The 23,213-nt window shown below is 38.8% G+C and overlaps 1 protein-coding gene across 1 annotated transcript in view; it reads right to left on the bottom strand.

Annotated features, from left to right (window-relative positions):
• Nucleotides 1-23,213, bottom strand: part of baiap3 (BAI1 associated protein 3) — a 38,054-nt gene that overhangs the window by 13,531 nt on the left and 1,310 nt on the right. Inside the window, exons 2-16 of the mRNA XM_067478245.1 lie at nt 16,511-16,653; nt 10,489-10,576; nt 9,378-9,461; nt 9,071-9,178; nt 8,554-8,613; nt 7,648-7,714; nt 6,665-6,878; nt 6,408-6,452; nt 5,782-5,859; nt 4,262-4,367; nt 3,984-4,091; nt 3,806-3,898; nt 3,202-3,305; nt 2,993-3,110; nt 2,698-2,822 (exon numbers count right to left, since the gene is read on the bottom strand). Coding sequence (XP_067334346.1) covers nt 2,698-2,822; nt 2,993-3,110; nt 3,202-3,305; nt 3,806-3,898; nt 3,984-4,091; nt 4,262-4,367; nt 5,782-5,859; nt 6,408-6,452; nt 6,665-6,878; nt 7,648-7,714; nt 8,554-8,613; nt 9,071-9,178; nt 9,378-9,461; nt 10,489-10,576; nt 16,511-16,644 — 1,532 coding nt within the window. The 5' untranslated portion in view covers nt 16,645-16,653. The remainder of the gene's footprint in view (nt 1-2,697; nt 2,823-2,992; nt 3,111-3,201; nt 3,306-3,805; nt 3,899-3,983; nt 4,092-4,261; nt 4,368-5,781; nt 5,860-6,407; nt 6,453-6,664; nt 6,879-7,647; nt 7,715-8,553; nt 8,614-9,070; nt 9,179-9,377; nt 9,462-10,488; nt 10,577-16,510; nt 16,654-23,213) is intronic.

The raw sequence follows: 23,213 nt of genomic DNA, 5'->3' as shown, positions 1-23,213 counted from the left end.
TGACTGAATTCTTTCTAATTTAATTGCATGCATGATTCTGCATTATCGCTTCAGGAGAGACGAGATGCAACTTTAGGTGATTCATTCTGCATGAATGTATCTCAAAAGAGCATTTCTCCCTTAAGGCGTTGCTCACTGGGAAAAGTTGGGTTTGTTACAGGGTAAGTTTTTATTTAAAACAGTATTTTAAAAACTGTCTCTGTCAAATTTGTCTGACATGGCAACATGAACTTCAACAACGGTAAATTTTACTGGCTGGCATTTATGTAAAAGCGGCTCCCTAATTTGGGTCATTTTATGTCTCTAGCTTTCTTCCTTTTTGTAATGATAACCGGAAGCCAAGGCCAGAGGATGGTGATTTCTGTGGGTCCATCAAAACCTGCCACCTCATTAACTCACCTCAACTGATCCAGAGAACGATATCTCCACAAACTCCTACCAAATTGCTATCAAATTTTATAGATTACCTAACACCTGAGACTTTCCTCTAGGACATGCATACATTTCTATGAAATTCACTGTGGCTATTCATATTATCCAAAGGATGAACGCTTAAAATGCTGGTGTAAATCTATGGTCTTTAACTTTATGTGCACAGTCATGCTTCAAATGTAACCTTTTCATGCTCTGACAGGTAATCCTTTCAGATTTACTCTATGAACATCATACTGGTGTGTATGGCAGGATTTGTGACATTTAAACATAATATGATATAAGGAGTAACACATGTTAGATTATAAATGGGTTCTTCCTTATGTCCACAGTTTATGCAAACAACATCTATATTTCATTTTACATACAAATAAATTCATGGTCAGTACAAGTACTTTTTTGTTGCATGAACATGAGTATTGTTAAGATATTTCTGTGTCAGGAGCACAGCATGTTGAAGTATATTGTCTCCAAAAGATTTGGGAGTTCACAAGCCCATTTTTTTAAAGATAGTAACTTTGCAAGTTGGCATTTGTGAGTAAGCAGACCTGGCCTTGAGCTCCCAAACCCAACCATGCGTACGCTTGTTTCTGTGTCTGCTCTCTCCAGGTATTTTGACAGCAACATCTTGACTATGATAAATGTCCAAACTGATGTAAGGCTCCATAATTACACTGACGCTGTAGTACATGTGCAGTTGACAGGCACCAGTACGAGAAAATTTCAAACGTTGACGAGAATCATGACTTTTAAAATGAAATAAACATGTAGGCCAAAGTTGTAACGTGTCTAAATAATATTTGGAGAAGAATGGTTTAATTTAAAGTTTAATTGTTGGTTATAGCTTCTGTATGCTGATTGTGGACAAAGCAATGAATTTAGAAAATGACCAACAAAATCCTTTAAGAATGCAAAAAGTTGTTTCTTGACCAGTTTGGACTAGCAAGCTAAAGCAGCAGTGCTCATACAATCACACACACGTGCACACACACAAACACACATCCAGAGGCCAGGGCCCTGTCTTTTCTGAAGAAGTCTGCAGAAGAAAATGTAATACTGCCACACACATTAGTCATGATATGCAGTTGCTATAGGCCATAGTGTCCTAGTACCAATGACTGAAGCTTTTCCTTGTTTTCACAAGACATCATGTAAGATAGGGACTAACTTAAGCTGCTTTCACAGACTGAACCTCTCTAGATATTGCCTAGAGAAGCTGCACATAACAACTCAAATGTCAAATGGCACCGACATTTCGACATTAACTGGATAGTATGCTGCGGGCAATCTAATACAAAATGTGGGAAATGTTGGAGTGAGCGCATGTGTCTTTTTTGAGCATGGCTTTGATGTGCTGTAAAGAAAACACTATGTTTTGCACAGCATGTTGTGTCTGCTGCCTTCTCTGACTAGGCACTACCACGCAGAATTTCTCCCCATGAATGCATCTGACTCAATCTCCCACTCTGTGTTACATAGTGAAACAACCATGGCAATGAGTTCAAATGTGATTTAATGTTGTTATGTACATTTATGTTACTGTAAGATACAACAACAATAACCAGATTACAACTACTAATTATACTAATGGTAACAATTTCTGGATTATGTTTAGAATTATCTCTGTTAAAATGATTTAAAACAACAAAAAACAGACATCATGCATTTAAAAATATTATATCTACTAATAATATCACTGTGCCACCTTGACAGTATTTGACAGTAATTTGCCTACACACTGAATGTAGTGTTGATCAATTTGAGACAACACATCAATTTTTTGGAATTATACAAATACTTAAAACAGTTCTTGCTAGTTGAAAAATCATCCCAACTGTTATTTTGAATGTACAAAGATTTGCCAGGATAATCTTTCACTTCCACGAGAAACCGAACAAAAGTATCTCTGAGCCTGCTTTGAGTTTATGGCCACGGACATCAGACTTCACAAAAGTAAGTACAAGTGGCTTTGAAGGTTGTGAACATGAGATTCCCTGCTGTTATGCTCAAAATTCTGTTCTCCCCTATGTTAAAATCTATCTCTGCTTCTACGAATCTGTGCCTGCTCACCCTCCAAAACTGACTTGCAAACTGATGAGCTCTCAAAATTTGGTTTGTGCACTTTTAGCGGTAATATACGAACACCAATTCTTTCAAGACTGACCGGTTGTAGTCTTCTGTATGTGTTGGTGTGAGAGGATAAGCATGTTTCTGGTATGGCATTATGGGCTAGTGTGATATGATGTAATGGCGGTGTGACTTTACCTCAGCATGAGCTCGTAGCGTGTAATGGCAGCAGCACTGGTGCAGGGGAAAACCTGACGCATGTTCTTCATCAGGCACAGGCAGTGCTCTGTGTACAGCCTGAAGCTGTCTGACAGCTGCCTCTCCTGGACACAGGAAGGGCCCTCAGTTATAGCTTCAAGTACAGTGGCTGTGAGACATTTTTGGCTGATCCAAAAACCTTGATGAATGTCAGTGAAGAGCTGAACTAATGAGGTGACTGTTTCCAGATGATGAAAGGTTTTTCCTACTGGGAGGCCAATGGCTAAGAACCTACCAGGTCTCCCCTCACAGCTGGGGGGTCCCACTCTGCATCGATGGTCCTCAGGAGGCGCAGCAGCAGGGAGTAGCACACCCTCTGGGTCCGATGGTGGCTACTGTAACACTGCCAACGACTACGGAAAAAACAAAACATGGAGCTTTTTATGTAATGTTAAAGCTTTCACTGTTGATTTTGATCAATTTTATTCCTCCATTAACACTCACATAATGGCCTGTTGCAGAGGTGAGAGATCAGTTTGCACAGCATGGTGAGTCAGCACAGTCACCGCTGCAGGACAAACCTGCCCATTCCAGTTGTAAGGCTCTCTCTAGAATAATTCAAGTTGGTCAGAACTGTCTGTTTGTACTCATCAAAAGCTTTTTGCACTTCTATCTACAAAATGACGTCAAAACGTTGTTCACGGTGTTATGAGTTAACCTACTGTCCATAGTCAAGTGCAGAAAATGCAACAGAGAAGTTCTTAAATATTGTAATGTATACGCTGTGCTGCTCAGTCTTCTAACCAGCAATTTGTTTTGTTTGTACAATGGCAAACGTAAATCCAATTCTCCTAGTTAAACAAAATTAATGTCCCTGCAGTCAAAACAAACCCTAATCATTTTAAATCTCATTTGGTGGCAACCTAGGGGCCAAAAAAGCCACTCCACAGCACGACAAGAAAAAGAACAAGAAAGCAACTTAATTAACTGAGGATGTACTTAAACCTCTGCATTTTCTCTTGGGTAGCTAAATGCAATAATAAAATGATTGACAGTAAACAGTTTAAAACTAATTGCTGTTTTTATGAATAATCTGGGGGAAACTCACCTTAACATGAGCATGCTCATACTCCACAATTTGGCTCAGCAGTTTTTTGTGAATAGAGACATTTGTGTCCTTCTTAGACAGGGTTGTGTCTCTCTGAAGTTAGAAAGAACATTGCAGGTTGAAGTTCCTCATATCATAACCATGTAAGAAATATTTATTAAATCATGGCAGTGCTTACTTGGTTGGTGAAGAGCTTCAGTATCAGGTGACATTCACCCTGAACTTTAGAAGCACTAGACCGAGGCTCCAGCTTAAACCAGGTGTCATAGCCGCCAATTGGGATCTCCTAGACGAAGGACACCAGGCCAATTATTAACAAGGACATCCTCCCAGGGAAAATCTTGCATGCGGCATTCCTCTGTCTATTTGTAGCCATCTTTGATTTTTTTTCCTAAAAGCTTGGCACCTCTAATTAGCAAAAGTTTTGTTTTCAGCTTTTGGACTTTGAAAACTCACATTTAAAGGGATGTTGATGCATCCGAGGAAGTCATCAGCATTCTCCTCAGAGCCTGATGATGCAGATCCGTTGGCACGCACTGACTTTGCTATTTGCTTAAAATATCTGACAAGAGGAAACAGTTTGCAAGAAAAAGGGTAAATCTCCTTTCCTGGGTATCACAGGTTGAATCCACGCTTAATTGCACAGTGAGGACTATAATCTAATTATTGTCATTTTTAGCCATTTAGCTAATGCTTTTTATCTGCAGTGACTTGCAATAATAGCATCAGCAGAATGAATGCAATTTCCTAATGAAAGTAAAGGAGCTATGAAGCTATTAGTGTTTTTTTCTATTTTTCAAAATGGAAATGGCACAAATTCTCCACTTCAGGCTTGTGACCCTTATGTCTCCTGGCTATGACTGACATTTTCAGGTTTTCATTAGACTTGTCTGTCATTTACTAGTCTCTCCATGACCCGGGTGAACACTGTGTTCCCTGTGTGCACAGCTTTATTGAGACTCGCCTATCCTGTATGTCAGACTTTGTTTAGGTGAAAGGACAAAAGCAAATGATGCCATCAAATTAAAAAGCAGGTCAGTGTCATTATCTATAGACAACCCAGGTCTCTCCATTCATTAAATGAAACTTAATTCTTAATTCAGATATAAATGAGACTCTAATTAACATGTGGTATATCTCATAAACTCAGTGCCAAATGAAACTGGATTAATAAAGGAATTCAGGGTTGAACCAGCACTTTAGAAAACCAGAACTGCCCTAAAAACACGAAAACACCCCATTTAACCTGTGGGTTTAGCTAAAGGGGTTTTACTTAGGATTAGGCACATACACATTAAGGGTAGATTGTAAATCATTTCAAGTTTGTTCAACACGGAAACTGAAAATGTGATTTAACGGAACTTAGGTTTAATGGGTAGTTCACGTCATGAGTTTCCTGTATGAGTAAAACTAACCCAGTTAACTGAGCTTGAGAGATAAAGTTCATTTAGGACAAGATAGGAAGTTATGCAACTATTTGTCACATGTTCTTTTACACGGTCAGAATATATATTTTCTCTAAAAAGTGTTCACATCTCAAACAATACGTGCTGGGAAGTCTGTTAGAGTGAGTTGTTAAGTTGTAAATTGGTCTAAAACTTCTAAAAAAAAAAAAAACTCCCTGAGCGGAATTAACTTGAAATAAAAAGCAACAACATAAATTTACGTGAACATTAGGTTAACTATTAAAGCCTAACTAATTCCACTAAATTCTTGTCTGATGTTTTACAGTGGAGATTGGTTATGATTAGGCACTAAGTGAAAAAGTTGCATTTTGCATTAAATCTTTCTTTGACATTCCAATATGTCTCCCATGGCCTGTCATGCATTACATGACTGGTTGCAACAACAAAAGTAGTTGTTTCACACTAGACTCGAACTTCACACATGATGTGCTCATCATATTTCACAAGTTGACAGATTTAAAAATACGATGTAAAATGGTAATACAGGTGTCATGACAATGTTTCTTTTACCTTCCCATTCCTCTAAGTCCACTGACTTCGTTGAGCTTTTTGCAGGCCTCGGCAACAGACACGTCATCATCATGATCCCTGAAGAGAAGAGAATAACTCAGACCTTCAAATCTCAAATCTCTCATTTCTTGAGAGAACATGTTTTATTATTTTTGTGCAAAAATAAATGGAGGTAAGAACTGAAGATCGGTCTGAACCAACAGTGGTTCCAGAAAAACGTTTAGTGGAGTCAAGAGTTCTGAACAATAGCACTGAACAGAGTTTTTATCCAGAGACAGGAAAAGCTTCAGTGCAATGACTTAAACCAGCTTGTTAGGCAACATGGTTCAGACTTTTCCAATTTCTTACAATCCAGAACTTACATTTGTAATGTTTAGAGCCGAAATGTAACCACCAAAGATAACTTCATTTGCATAGTGGTAAAACTCACACTGATGGGCAACTGTAAATAGGTAAAACCAGTTTTTCATCCCACCTCCTTTCAGTTTGCTTTATAAAATGATTGTTTTCCATAAAATTACAAAATGCGGGCAGTGGTTGTGTACAATATGTGTAGCTGTCATACTACAAAGAGCTTTCTGCTATTGTGAGTTTTTTTAGAAATCCAAGTTATTCACTTATCTTACCATATGTCAAGATGTAGGAGATCGTTGTGAACATCATCTATTTCACTGTGAATGAAACAGGGAACGTAAACAATGCTCTGCATGAATATAAAGACAATAAACAGCTCAACCCTTTACTGCTCCTACCACAGAGATGTGCTGCACTGGTCCTGGTACAGCTTTGGGAGTTAGTTTGAAACTAATGAAACTGGGAATCCTTTATGTCACACATACCATCATTTCCTGCACTTTTGTAAAGGTTAAAGATTTGTACTTACAATAGAAAGTGTTCGTTCCACACTGGGTTGAGAGTCTCTGGCTTGACCTCGGTCACCTGAATACACCTGGCAGGTAACACCTCCTTTGTGCTGGAGCGTTTCTCCAGCTTCTCTTTCCTCTTCCTGAAGCTAAACTTTCTCTCTTTCTTCTCCTCAGTCTCCCGGGGACTCTGGCCCAACAGGATTCCCAGCATGCAGTAGGGATCGCTGTACCCTGGAATGTCGAATGCAGGAAAAACAAACAAACAAATACACACGCACACACACACACAGAAACTGTTTATATCCTAATGATACTGTAACAGCAACAACAAGAAAGAAGCCATCACAGTTGCAATCAGTGTTGTGTCAAAGTGCTTGCTGGCTGACAAGGTGTCTGAGAATCATTTCAATGGACACAAGTAACTGGTTGCCTTTAGAGATGTGGCAAAATATCATATTACATCATGTGACTGCATGATGTAACTTTTTAAAAATGTATCAGCTCTTACTAGCTTTAATCACCCACTTCTTACTGTCATTTTGTATTCGGTGACAGGCCACAGGTATTCAGTATGTGCTGGACATAAGTTACACAGACATTTTTATGATTATTTATTTATTTTAACCATGATCAGAAGATAAACCCCTTAAGATGCAGCATCTCATTTTTAAACAGGTCAGGTTTCTTCATGATAAAATGTTTCACTAACTTTTTTCAACACTTTTTGTTTCATTTTTTTCTAGACACATGAAGACAAATCTGAAATATCACACTATATCATCTATGCCTGTGCAGACCTCACTTATCTCGAACAACTCTATTGAAATAAAGAGTTGGGAACTATATGTGAGGAGAGGTGAGGAGGTGAATCGTTGACAATTTATTGAGTGAGTGCTTTCAAAAGCTTTTCAGCTCCATATTGTTACTGGATGAGACATATTTCACTGAACCATCTTGTTTTTCCCTAGAAAGGGGTTATTCTACAGTAGAAATGTCTCACCATTTGCATCCTTAGCCATCAGGTTCTTTGCTTTCATTACAGAGACTCTCAAGGAAAAACTTGCTCTCTGTGAAAAATAGAAAGGAGATCACAGTGTGTTTGGGAAAAATTGTGAATGCAAATAGATCAAGGTAAGGTATGGACCACATTATCATGCACTTTCTTTAACTTGAATCTCTTTTGTCTCCATTTAAGACGTGCATTGCTGAGAATGTAAAAAATACTTAATCTTATCCCATATATGTATCTTACCCTCTACAGAGTATACAGGCTTTGTGAGTCACAAGGTAGAATCCCTTAGTGCCTCACCAAAGAAAAAAAAACTGAAGAAACTATTTAAATGAAATTATGTTTCACTCTGGCCACAACATAAATCTGAACAGCTTTCACTTCCTAACCAAGTCCAGCAAGGAAAAAAACACCAACATCATACAAAATGTTGTTTTCAGGTGGCAAAGGTCTATAATATCAAAGTCTTCTAAGCGCATCAGTGCATGGCTCCTGGGGCTGCTCACACTATGATTTCCCCTCATTACCAGCGCACTGTAAAAACTTTCATTTACTGCTGCACAGCTGAGAGTTTAGTGATGTTTCTGAATCTGCATTTTATGAACGAAATGAATTTCAATATGTGTTTACCTGACTGAAGGCAAAAAAGGACCAAAAGTAAAATAACTTAATTGGTTTTACATATTCATTTTCATAACACAATTATATACATTTTATAATTTAGATCACTATGATATGTAAATAATGTTTCATTCAAGTGTATTTCTCTATTTGTAAGTATTTTCGGACTGAAGTACCAGTGTTTTTTAGACTGTAAGTACTAAGATTTGAAAAAGGAAATATATACAGATAATAGTATGTGTGATATGTTGTTGAATGATTCATGTTTGTACACACCTTGGATTCTTGAACTTTTTGGAGAATTATGTCGTGTTCCTCCTCTCCCATGTCAAACACCTTGGAGAGATGTTCAAACATCAAACAAGCTTCTCTATGCAAAAGTACCCTGAATCATCATTACAGAAACACTGTTCTTTGTTTTTACAATTAAAACTACAAAGTAAAAATATCACAAAACTGACAAAAACACACTAAATGAAACATCACTAAAATTCCTACAAAATCTTTGGTTTAGTCAGAGCACATGTCAGCATCTGTTCTGCTGGGAACACGTGCTGCACACCTTGAAAATAAGGTGACGCCTGGAGACATAAAAGAGGCTACAATCCTTAGAATGGCATTATCTGAATGAATGTAATATGACAGATGAGTATCAGTTCACAGTGTGACTCTGCTTTGATGGTTAATCAGGTTTGAACCAAGAGCATCTGCTCGAATTCTTACAGCCTGCTCACAACAAATAACAATGAGTCTATCATTAGTGTTACTGCCAGAGCAATAGATAGATAGATACCTTTAGTAAGAAAGCAAATAGCTCTTCATCACTTTTCACATGCTCTGGTGAAGGCACCCCGACCCTGTTGACCACCGTGTACACAGCTTCCTCATAAAGAAGGTCCAGCTACATGAAAACACACTCCACTTAATAAGAACTCTCCAAAAATAAAAGCTTGCATTCCTTCGATTACATGGGTTTTTTTTTTCACTCTGCTGCACATGAAAATCAGGGATAAAAAACCACAACTGAGTTCTGTTCTTGTGACTGGTAAAATTGACTCCCTGCTGAAATAGGATGAAAACAGCATAGCTGGGTGACGCACCTCTGTCCTGCTGATTCTGTCGGCGATAAATGCCTGGTCCACATGCTCTTGGGGTGGTGGTACTGCGCAGGCCCCTCTTTGGCACTGTGAGGGGACAGAAACAAAACCTTCCTTTCTCATATTGAGTAAGAACTAAAGACAAGCTGAGTTCACAGTACAGGTTTATTGATAGTTCACTGCTGGAATTTGTTTTTTCTTATACAATGTAAGTACATACTGAGTTTACTTAAATAATTGATGTAGTGTGACTGCATTAGTCAACCAGTATATTGGACTGCTGTGAAAGGCTCGTTGCTTTTACCGGGATAGTTGAGATGAACAAACTTATATAAGATTGGGAACAAAAATTTAAAGTCACTCCACAATTAAAACCCAATTTTTAAGTCATTAAAATTCATTTTAAATTACTGTCTTTTGAAACTTTACTTTTTTTTACACTCTTTTTTCCTTTAGGAAAAAGATATGCCTGAACATCTTTAAGAACCATTTTTCACTTCTTGGCCAGTAGCTCTGAGTAAGATTATAAAGCTGTTATTTCCCAGTCAGGCAAACATATCATGATTCACGAGTAGTGCTACTGACAACTATTAAATGGTAATATTAAATCCTTTTCTCACAGACTTTATTAGGGTATTGGTGATGAGAATGCCTTCAAAAGCTTTTCTTTTGGAGAACTCTGGATTCAGGATGATGAGGCTCAGAATGTGAATTTTCCTCAGTTGAGCCCATCAAAAGCATTTATGACGTGTTTGTGTTTTCATTATGTTTTAAGGAATAACACTTTACTGTTTGTTATTTTTTTGTAGCTTCATCTGTGCTGACACTGAGCAATGTGGACTAAAGTCATCAAGCTCTCTCACTAAAGATGGTAACAAAGCATCATTGCCTTGTTAGCACTGGCACCAGGAGGAGCTGAACATAGCCATTGAGAGCAGCTTGTCACAGCTGAGCTTCCAGTCTTCTGAGAACCCCGGTCCTACCAGCCCTTCTGTCTACAGACGTCATACAGTAAACGGCCGAGGGCTGAATGACAGCTCCAAGGCCTGGTTGCGACATGTATGAGATTCAAGTGTGTAACAGATGGAGAGGTGGAAGTTGGGTTGGGGGTTACCTCGGCCTGGGCAGCCCGCAGCATGTTCTCCTGTTTCTGAAGGATGGCATTCATACGCTCAAAGAACTCCACGCTCTCCTCTGAAATCCTGCCAAGGAGAGGGAGCAGACTGACAATTCATCTCTAAAAACAGAGATGAAACACTGCAAACATATGTCAATTTGCAAGAAAATTGATGTCAAATGTAGGCTGTGGTAAACAGGTACATCAGGTTAAATCATTTCTGGTTATTGATTAAAACAAAGTGGGATTCAGTGGCGTTGGTACATAGGTTCATGCTGCTTCCTGTTTGCAGATACTTTAGAGGAGCATCTGTCAATAAAGATGATCTGTTTCCTTTAAATGTTGAACTACTGGGATCCACTGCCCGTGGTTCAGCCCTTTATTAACTAGCTAGTACTAGCTCAATGTCTTATCTTGCAGTGAAAAAAAGCAAAGCAGGTCTGGACCAAAGCTCTCAGCAATCCAACATGTCTGCACTCTGCATGAACCATGTTAATCTACTGTGATGAGAAGGGCTGTGTGCAAAAATGCAAATGGTGTTTTCTGTTTCCTCCAGGTGTGAGTGAATCCCGGACTCCCGCTGGCCCCAGTTGTCATGGTGATACAGCCCCATTCAGGGAGGGAGTAGCTGGCTGAACACCTTGGGATTTCCACCACCTCCACCCCCCAACTCTCCCCCAAATCTCTGGGGATCTTCCTCTCGTTTTGTATGGAAATCACCAGGGCAGGCAACAGCTCTGATGTGAGCCATAGCAAAACCTTCGAGATCAGTCATGCCATGAGCCCCACCATCCCCACCCTCCCAGCTTCTGTCTCCTTCCTTATCTTTCAGCCATTCCTGTCACATTATGCAGAAGAGCCATCCATAGAGGCTCTGCCAAGCTATTTTCTAGCGTCATCGCATCACAGGAGGCTTGCAGCAGCCCATCCCAGCACCCACTGGCTCACACCATGGTGGGGGAGCGGATGGCAAACCCCTGCGGTATTGATGACGACTAATGGCAGCCATGCTGGGGGAGCTGTTCATGTTTTAACTGCCGTAAAATTTAAAAACTTCAGTCAAAACTGCCTTTATCTCTTGTCAATAACATCATCGTGCAATATTCAAAATGTTAAAAATCACAGTTCTTACCACATCACACAGTTTTTACCTGTTATCCCCTGTAAGTCCTGATTGGTGCTTGGGCTGCATTATCATTTTATCTGTAGACTATTCTCAACAAATCATTACTATTTTTCGCAAAAAACAAAAGATTTAGAATCACAACCAATAAAATTCACAACCTCTTACTTTTGGATATTCTACCTTCAAAAGAAATAACTTAACTGATACTTCATGAGTCAAAATAGTAACTTATGCATTTTCAGGGCTGGTACGAAACTTTGATTTGTTAGCACCAAAGCTATGTTGCCATGAAGCTAGGGATTTTACTTAAAAGAAAAATGAAATACATTTGTCCCTTGACGCCCCAAACCGAGTCGACAATCTGTGAATGAGTCCACAAACAAAGCCTAAAAAAAATATTTAAAATTTAAAAAAGGCTGGAAGCTTTGTTTTTTAGCTTGCAGTTTCTATTTGCACATGCAGTACCAATAAGCTTCATTTGGTTGTAAAGCTTGTGTTATGAGACACTCAATTCTCTCCACATCCATCCTCAGTCATCCAGGGCATTCTCACACCAGAATCTGTCCCATCTTCTGTCGTTCAAACAGATTGAGGATTTGTCCAGACCGTCTGGGATCTTTTGTCTCCAGCTTTGTTTATGAGCAAGAATAAAGCCCAAATGATGCAAATGCAGCTAAATGTGATTTGATACATCTTAAAAAAAAAAAAAGCTAATATCTCTCAACCTTTCTCTCTGTCTGTCTCTTACACTCACACACATGCACACACACGCCACCCGAATAACAAACTGATTTGATGTTGCTAGGGAACAGGTCTTTTATTTCTACTATCATTTTATTCTAATTTATTTTTTCAAATTCATTCAGATGCTTCAATTATGTTTTCCTGTGTTGAGAGTAAATCAGATGGAAAATATAAATAAAACCAGGAACACTCTGAACTTCTCTCTGACAAAATATGTGCTTAAACATGACTAATTGTGAGTGTGAATGTGACAACAAGCCCTCACTTCAAACTTCAATATAATCTGGCAGCGCGTACACGGTAATTAATATTGCAGACATTACTGTCGTCTGCAGCATGAAAAACAAAGTGACGTCTGTATGCGTTCAAATAAAATAATGATTTTTAAAATCTGATTTATCACGGTTGTCGGTGCATAATATCAGCCTGTGAGTTTTATCATAGTGAGGATCTCCATGACAAGAATATCCCCCTTAATATGACACAAAAGACTCTTTGTTTTACTCTAATTACACATTTGATTAAGCAACAAAGCACTGCAGGTGAAAAGGCTTTGGTGCGGAGATTTGATCATAACAGCTGTGATAGAATCTCTCTATGCAATAACGTGAAAGAAACAGCAGGCCCCCCGGTGAGAGCTACTGACAGTCGCCTGGTGTGAAATTATTCCCAACTTGGATCCTCTTGGGTGCTTCACAATTGTGTTTCACAGTTTGTCCTTTCTCACTGTGAGGATCAATGGCTGACTGAGCATTTGACCTATTTTGAAAGGGGGAAAGGGCGATTTTAATGTGAAGCTTGTGTGTCTCGACGATAGATGTACGGTGTTCAATACTGTACTTTAGACGTATGAGCAGTGGAACTGGGCAGTTTTTTTTTATTCTGTTTGTATTTTCAGGATTAAAGGTTGAACCACAGATGGCTTATATCTATGTACCACATTGCTTGATAGGAGTCCAAAAGCACATGAGCAAATGAGTCACACAGAAGGTGACATGTTACTTCATTACTATGAACATGGCACTAATGAAACAGTACATACACTGTTCTTGTGATGTAAATACTCACTACGTAGTTGTTCCCAACACGATCCATTCACCATAATTACACCTTGGTGGGACATTGGACACTGGAACTTGTGATCATGGGTCACAGGTATACAGTGACCCATGATACTTTATAAAGGGTCAAATTTCAAAAGGTTTGGAATCACATGTGTATATATATTTTGAGTGACATCTGTTTAAGTTTGTTCCTATGTCACTCAAAGTGCAAATAAGACACATTAAAAACTTCCTTTGAAAATAAGGTAAAGTATGTCTATCATTAATGATTGTATTTATTTATTTGTATTTAGTCATATGGTTAGATAATTAGCAAACAATCAACCAAGATGAGCTATTGAAGAGGTCACAAAGAGGACAAGAGATCATAGGCAAGGGTTTTCATTGAATGTAATTCTAAGCTTATTTTTTTATGCAGGTTCAAGTTCCACCAGTCCTCATGTTGAAAGTTGCCCCTGGTGCGTGTTCAGTACTTGCAAATCCCTTTGAATATAAGGGTCACAAAAAAAGAAAAGAAATGTAAATGTAAAGGTCAAGTGTAATATATGAAGGCACTATTATCCGCAATTTGGAGGTGAGCGACGAAATAAGCAAATGATAATAAACAAAATCATTCCTTTTAATTCTTGTGGGTGGGTCAAGCTGATCTTTGTGTTTTGTTCATTTCCCCAAACTTACCAACTCACCCAGAAAGAGGTAAAAACATAATTTGCTGAACTGAATTAAAAAGTTCAACTCCAATGTGCTTGTCTCTGCTCTGAGAGCTCAGCTGTTACAGCCAACTGTACTCCTGGGTCAACAACTATGGACGGAGCAGCACAAATCTACCCGGCCTCATTTGCACATTCTCAATTAAAGTGAGAGTGCAGGCAGGTCAGCTGGAGCCTGAATAGATAACAAAGATCAACAGCCTGCCTCTAATAATGAGTGCCCAGGGTAGGTGTGGGGCTGTAACACCAGGGAGCTGGCATGGGAAATGAGAAAAAGGTGAGATCCTGACAGTTCAAATCTCTCTGTAATGAAGACAAACTGGGTTGTTCTAAATCAGATTTGAGATTAAAAGGCATCAATCCCTGCATTAAGAATTCAAGCATTAAATAAAGAATACACATGAATAAGTTGCCAAAACCTTCTCTCTGGATTGAGTGTCAGTCCTTTGAATCCAAAGTTGATCAGTGTTCAATGCAGCATCTGAGATTATCTTCCATGGTATAAATAGACACGGTCGTCATTACAGGTATGCAAGTTCACATCATGGCTGCAGCCACTGTTTAGGTTGCTATAGAAACCTCAGGTTCATACTATTACTTTTGGCTTCAGATGAAGCTTCAAAACAAGACTGAAGAAAAAACAGATTGTACATGTGCCACCTTATTTATTACTACGAGTGTACGCCAGGAAGAACTCGACAAACTGTTTCCAAGGGGGGAAAAAAAAAAGTATAAGAATCTGTAAGGATCAGAAAAGATCAAGGCAAAGGTACAAAATCCACTGAAGTACTGTTTATTCTCTCACATCCACAACAACACACAACTATGACGTGACATGACAATAAACAGACGTTACATTATAAGAGAAAATATGAAACGACAGAAAAACATAAACACAGTATACATACATAATAAAATACACATAATAAAATATATACAGTCCATAGAACATGTAGAGTACACATAAATACAAGTACACACAGGCAGATACATGTATAATGTGCATAACAGTTGAAATAAAAACAATACAAAAATTAACATAATATTAGTCTAAGGAATAGGGGATCTAGATATTTAAAACATCATATATGTAAAAATGCTGAGTAAACATTTATATTTTATTCCCAACTCTGGAAGCATGTCTGGAAGATGAAAGGATTATTTATCAAGTACTTGGTTACAGCTTATTATAAAATGAAAATAATAATCTATAAATTAATTTCTTGATGCCCATAAAATAAGGTAACATTAAAGCTGCCATCTTAATTTCTCAATGCCAAAGGTAACATACGATCCTTAGATTGGTCATCTTGCCCAATTAATTCACTTTGCTCATATTCAAAAAGGTGCAGGTATCAAGTATTTGACATATTTGTTTGGAAATTGACTAAACCAAATAATCATTCAGCAGATGAATTTGGTTTCAATAGCCCAGTGTGCTACCCCACATACAAAACACCTGTGTTAGGATGTTTCTACAGGTGGCCTGTTTGTCTGGACTGTAGCAAATATGAAAACATCTTACCGAATTTTTGATGTTGTATCAATGATATTTACAGACAAACAAATTGAACATGAATTTACATATAGACCCCATCTAAATCCAGGTTCAAATAACTTTCACGAGTGTTGCCCAACATACACACAAACACACATAGACAGTGATAACTCCTGTTCTGGATGCATCTAAACATCTTTATTAACCAAGAAGCAGCAGCAGCAGGCTGTACTGTGGTGCACTTGAATAACGAAGGAGATGTGAACAACAGAACCATGTGTTGTAAAGTGATACAAGACAGAAGTGTTTTTGATACCTTCAGACTCTGACTCTGCACATAATAGTGAAGTGTATGTGTCCCTGGGGGACAGACAGCTTGTACATGGTCTGCTCGCAGCAGGTCACCACTGTGGAATAAATGCCAACCACGTTTAAACACTCTGTTGACAACAAATGATGACCTGTGGCTGCAGCACGCTGGCTGGTGAAAAATAAATGAATACCATAAATGAATTATTGCTTATGAGCTCATTTCAAAAGGCTGCCATTATCTTTCTTGAGCTCCTCAGACTGCATTTTAATTTCCTAAAAAGCACTCATTATCGAGGCCATTTCTTTTCTGAAAAAGCAACAATCAAGTCGATATTAAATGTAGCCGGAAACTATGTTTCTAGAAACAGTAGTATAGCAGTAAACAGCCTGCGCACTGCTTATTGATCAAACGCAGGGAAGGCTTAATTTGTGTCTGACAGTAGCAGTAGCTGATTTAAAAGCAAAAATAAAGTGCATCACAATTCTGTTTTATGCCTCCTTACTATTGCTCAGAAGAAAGTCAACGTGTATTCAAATTTCAGAAGTGCACACTCCACTGACTCACCTGCGAGGTAAAGGGTCAGGACTGTGTGCGAGCGGGCTGCTGGCGGTGGGCGGTGGCTCCCTCCGACTCCTCAGCGACTGACTCCTTTGCACCTGCCGCAGCACGCTACTCTTCAGGTCCAGCAGTGTCGTCATGATGGTTCACTGCCACAGTGGACACAAAAAGCAGACATGAAGACACAGTCTGTCCTCTGCCACCCCTTATTTACAGCGTTTGTGTCGAGGAGTAATTCACAAACTCGAGTCTGAATACATTTAATTTCCCTCTTGGATCATATTTATATAACAGGTTGTTTCTAAAATTATACTGGTTTGGGGAATACTTTTAGTCTAATTAGCTGCATAATCACCCCGTCCCTCTTTAAACATAATTATAGTCTTCCTCAGCAGACGCTGAGTTCTATTTCTGTCTGAGTTTGACTAATGCTACAGGGTGTACAATTTATTTTTCACCTTTTAGTCTGGTCAGAGTCAATCAACCATTATTTTGGGGAGCAAACACACTGCAGCACAAATATGCAAATCAAGAAGCTGAGAGTGACAAGATGCATGAGAGCGATGTCACAAAAGCTGTCATGTCACTAAACTAAACTGGCAAGAAAATAAGCTGTTTAAAATGTCACAGAGCTGGATCATCTGCAGGGGATGGGATCTAATAGCTACGTCAGGAACATGATGCAGAACAACGTGCAAACACAGAATACTATATATCAGATTTGCGGACGTTCAACAAGGTTTTTACTTGATTGCAAACTACTGGGCTGAAGTTAGCTGATGGTTTTTATGCCATTCTAATGCTTCTCTTGGGCAGTGCAAACACTTTGATTTGCCTCGGTTTCTGGATTGTGCTACATTGCTACAATGTGCCTAGACAAGTTTAGTGAGAAGTCAAGTTTTAATAAGAACCACATTAAGCTTTAACTTTTTATTAAAGTAAATTCTAAACAGAGTAAAGTAATTCTAACAGTAATGGTAATATAGAATTAATCTTGCATTATCTGTTATAATCTGGTATAATTTACATAGTCATCCTCTTAGTGCAAACAAGAAACATTTAACTGGCATTAATTGCAATGCTGCTGTGTTTCACCAAGTAATTAGGAACACCTAGTGGCACAGAGACACTGAGAAGCTGGGGATGTAGTGGAACAGGGGAAGCTGTGGTTCACGTTTATATGAATTTGGTTTAACATAAAAGTTCTTTTTCAACAAATGATTAAAACTTTCTGAAGGCACTGGGGGTTAACTCGCTTTGTTTAGTCATGCATGAATAGATGAACTGCTGAAAGGTCATGTGAAGCGTACTCATTACTGCATTACTCATTTATCTATTTTAAAATTTGAGTTAACATGAAACCTTTTGATATCACTTTAGAATAGCTAGAAATTGAAACTGATAAAAAGCCAAAAACTGGATGGTCCTGGCTGGTCTAACAAAGGTAGTGTGTTAACTAGCAGCAGGTTTCAGATTCTTTAAAGTGGATGTGGCCTTGAAGTTAGAGTGGGTCACCTGTTAATAACAGGGTCTGCTTTTTCATCCTGAAGGCCAAGTTGCACAGAAGCTCTACCACTGGTCGCTGATTGTGTCTGTGAATGTAAAGTGTGTAAAGTGTAACGGAAAAATGTTCTACTGTATGTAAGTTTTGTTCATTTCCAATACATTCATATTTATAACTATGCGAGGTACTGGAATCACCAGCTGAGTCCGTAAAAAAGGTACATTTGAAAAAATGTCCTACCAATTCTTTTAGTGTCCTTCAATCAACCACTGTATTTATTGAAAAGGTCCTTCTTTATAAAGAAAAAAACTATAGAAATAGAGTTTGAGGCATTTTATTTTAACAAGAAAATATCAAATAAATTAGTACTATTATATAGGAGTGTTTTATTTTTTAATAACAGCAGAAATGCTATCTATGCATTTGTATGCTGTGATTACCATGTGATAATCATATCACTGTGAAATCTCAATTTAGAAAAATGAGCCTATCTGACGACCTTAGAAAGATTGGCACTGTGTTGCTAAGCAATTCCCAGAGAGTGACTGGGTCTTGCTCAGAGCCACTTGCCGTAAAGTGAACTCTCATTTTGGCGTCATGGTGTCTAACCAAATTATATGGGCCTCATAACAATATTGTGCACTGTCAATTTTCTCACAGTAGAAGAGCCACAGACATAAAAATTGTTCTCATCCAAAGTAAAAGTGTAACTAAAAAGGTAAAGGAAATGCAAAAAAGCAAATGTCACCACTTTTTGCAGTAGTAACGTCTATTTAAAATCAGTTTACTTCCTCCTGTATTCATTAACCAGAGCTGTGTCTTTAGTCCATACAGGCACAAGGAATATACTGTTTTCATGTGACTTTAAGTATTTTCTAATGTTGTGGGTTATAAGGTAATAACCCTTTTCAGTCAATTTTTAGGCGCTGAACTTCATTATTTATCCCCAGTATATACCCTTTATTGGGAGTTAATCCTTTTAATCTTGACAAAAGGTTGGGCATATATAAATACCTGTAGTTCAATATTGAAGTCCTTCTCTAAACCCTCATAGGAACAGAATGCATTTATTAGCTGCCACATTAACATAACATTTCAAAACACTGTGTAGGCAGGACTGTTTACAGTGCAGGGAGAGTTTCATCTTGCTATTCATGCCAAGATCATTCTCAAAACTGCAAGAAACCGATCTGAATGCAATGCTAGTGAAATACTCAAGGATGCTTAGATATCTCCCTAGCGACTGAGGAAGAGAATTAATCTCTTTTTTTTTTCATAAAAGCATCCAATCACTTCAGCCCATGAATGTCCAAGTTAGTGGATTTTAACTGGGATTTGAAGTTCTTATGGGACTGTGACACTGGCTCCACCTAAATGACTGAGAGTCGTTCAAGAGTCAGAGTGACGACAGAGCAGCAGACACAAGAATTACATAAAAAATAAAAAGAGGAATGACAAGGACACATGAGAGAGATGCTTTGATTGATGGATAGGTTGTTTCAGACAGACTCAGACAGTCAGACACCCTTTTCAATAGTTGACAGCCAATGAAAAAAAAAGGGTAGAAACGTGGGCCGGGGGCTTGTTCTGACTTTTTAACAATCAAAAGACACAATAGTCACTGGTATTACCAAACTGCAACAGAAGACAATTAGCTCTGTGTGCCCATTGTAAGAGATTCTGAGTTGGTGCAGCCCATTTTACAGGCAATGCTGGTTGATTTATTTATTCTCTTGGATGACACTGTTGAAGGTTATCCTGGCTGTTTGAAATTACAGTTACTGCACCAAATGGATACTGAAAATGAAACATATTTGCCTGTATCACTGCTAACATTCAGGGCTGTGGGCCAAATGCACTGAGAGCAGCGCACAGTCGGCTTTCCAGCTCGAACTAAGCCAGAAATTCATTGTACACGTTGGATGATTGGCTGAGCCAAAGGACAGTGTGCTATTGATCCAAGAGACTGAATATGCTATCCACTTGGAGTTTCCACACTTTACCATATTTTACTTGAGTGCATTTCTCATTCTCCGTCAGATGTAATCAGTGTGTCATTTGTAATGTGTCCCAATGAGGAGCTGGAATCTCCTCTAGTTCTACTTCTCCCAGAGACTCCCTTTATCGTCTAAAATGACAGAGATAAGGTCCTTATCCTGCTATTTTCAATCATATGGACATTCAGCTGAAGCCATCTAGTGATGCAGCATTGCATTATGGTCTTTTGAGGCTCGTGTGAGGAGCTTTCCTTCCTATGACGGATTTGAATGTCATTGCCGAAACACCAGTCGCTCTTTGAGTGTGTCTGAATCTCAGGGTTGTTTCTTTCTGCTGCCAGTCTCCATCGTAGCTGCACTGGAAGCGTGTCAGAAACTTGAAGGCACAATAGCTAAGTTTAGACTCTTATATTTATCCACAGCAAATGTGGAAAAAACACCATGAGTGACATTTTTTCCACCCGTGTAAGTTTTTTTTTTTTTTTATTTACTCTGAAAAATTAGAGCCGCAGTTCCTAATTTGTTTTAGGAAAACAAACACATTTAACATAGTTTTATCACCTTGATAAATTGTGACAATTCTCAAATGAATAAGTATTGCTAATTAACATAATTTACAACTAATGAGATGCTCAGAAGTCTGATACAATGACACACTCTTCTTGGCATAGTTAGATAATTTTATGCAGTGTTACTCCACTCAAAGCTTAAATAAATATATTAGGAGTTTGTGAGGAGAACTGGTCGCGAGTGGTCTAATAGGGAGATGGACATTTCTGCCATCTAGGTGGCCCTAAACATAGCGCGAATGTAAGTGTGAATAGTTGGCTTTCCACGTTTCACCCGTGGCAACATGTCTAGGGTTTAACCTTTCACAGAAGTGGTTTAGATAAAGGAAGGATGGATAACCCAGATGAGAATAAAATATCCATGAACAAACAAAAGCCAACAAAGCCAAGCCAAGGTTTCAGCATGTTATGCTCACTTCATGACATTTAAATTAAAAAATTCGAGCATCTGAAATACCTGAGGCGTGTTTGCTCACTGCGGTAAACAGGAAACATGTTTTCTAACTTCAACCTAAGGTGTCACAAACTGAAAAACCATGCTCAGACATCACATCATATCCTTTACATGCAGGCTGGTGAGCACGGACTGTTGACAGCCACAAGGTACAGAAGAGCATCTGTCTCCCAGGTGATCTCATTTCAATTACAGCAGTGGATCTCTCCCAATTGGATTTCACATTTCTCAGCCGTCAACCCATAGTGACAAAACGGGTCGACATGCCACTGTTGGCGGGGCGCCGGCTGCCAAGGAAACACTGTCAAAGCCAAGTAAATGCCTTTCTCGCTACATCGGTGGCAAAGTCGTGCCAGGGAAACACTTGCTCACCAGTGTCTCTCTCCTGTGAGAGCCAATGAGCCCGGCAGCCAAAGGCGCCTAGCTGATAGGGATGGAGTGTCTCTATGGTAACGGAAGAGGGAAAGGAGCTGGTAAATACAGGTAAATGGAATTCTACAAAGGCTGAAAAAAAAAGACCCTTGATGATATAATGGGTTATAATGTGTAATGTGTTAACACAGCAGAACATGGACAGCATCGTATATATTTCCTAAAGGCCAAAACCTTATGACTTCATCCCCCATAGCTGTGATAGAGATAATTCTATGAGACAACTGTGATCCAGGTGCATATTCAACAGTTCCTCGGGCAATCATTAGCAGCTTCAGCCGGTTAAAGATTGGTCTTCTTGTGGTTTTCAATAATGCACCTTTCTAAGTCATTACTCTTTTGTTGTTGAGCACTGCTCCAAGTGTCTGTTCGAGCATAAAAGCTTCATCCTTTAAAGTGTCGCTGAGGGTTTTCAAAAGGCGTGAGACAAAGAGAAAGAGAGAGAGAGTGAAAAAAGTGGAGGGGTTTCCACATTTCTTTATTTTACAATCAGTGCAATACGGGCCATGTGTTAATTCATTACATTCCTCCCGAGACGCTTAAATGAAAGGGAAACATTAACCATCTCCTCTTATGATGACATTGACAGTTTATGTAATTCAATCAAACGAGACGTGAATATTTTGACCTCCATGTTCTGCAGAACTTGATTTAATCAGCCTGAGGGGATACGAATTCAAATCATAACTTTAAGTGGATTAAGTCTGTTGTGTGGCTTCACAAGTATGACTGTCATAATGACGTTTAAGACTGAATCAAGAGCATCATCATTAGCTATCAGTGCTGCTATGTGACTGGCCCTTAGAGATGCTCCTGGGTCAAATAGTTAACAAGCTTTCCAAGGTATAGGATATAGAAAGACGTGGATCACTGCCTTCTCTACTGTATGCACCTGTAGATAATCTATAATCCAGTATTCTATTCCCAAAAGCTCCCAAAGAGTCTGTGTTGTCAAGGCACATGACAAGCACTTTGGCTAGGAAATTGATTGCCAGAGAAAATCCTGGGCGTCAGCACCACGGCCAAGCAGCAGAAATCACTGACAGCCACACACAAAACGTTAAACTTAAACAATGGCACAAATCCCTGCTTATTACACCCAAGATAATACATCTTTTGTCCCCCTGAAATAACTCACTCCAGCACTAACACTGCTGTCAGAAATAGCAGCCATTGAGTCATTATGCAGAAGCAATAACGCCACCTCCGTAGTTTACGCAAAAACATCAATCTGTATTTACCAGACACTGTGCCACAATACAAGTGCTACTCTGAAGTCATACAACTGCTCACACATGCTGTAATTAACGGCGCACTTCCGAACAGAACAAGTGAATGCTATATTTGCATGGCATTACCATAACCATTTATGATGTCTCTCTGAATGTGTGGCAGGGGAAACACTAGGAAAGCTGCCTTTTCATAGATAGGTTTATGAGTTAATGGCCATCGATCTACTGTATATTAATAAAAAGTGATGAATAAGTAATGATTAATGGACTCATAGGAAATAATCTAAAGCGGAGCTATGACCTCCACTGGGCAGCTTCAACACACCGAACTTGTTTATGCAGAATTTAGACGTCCACAATTGTATTTAGTTATGTACATGCCAACTAGCGCTTCTTTTCTATTAGACTGCAGTTTCATGCAGCTGATGATCATCGTTTATATTACCCTTTTAATCTGCTGCACATGTAATCATCAATATTAAAAGCACAGGTAAATTACAGGCACAAGATTGCTATTGCTG

This window comes from Channa argus, chromosome 15 (genome assembly GCF_033026475.1).
Source record: "Channa argus isolate prfri chromosome 15, Channa argus male v1.0, whole genome shotgun sequence".
Classification (NCBI taxonomy): domain Eukaryota; kingdom Metazoa; phylum Chordata; class Actinopteri; order Anabantiformes; family Channidae; genus Channa; species Channa argus.
The sequence above is the reverse complement of the archived record's forward strand: the minus strand, read 5'-3'. Positions and strand labels throughout refer to the sequence as shown.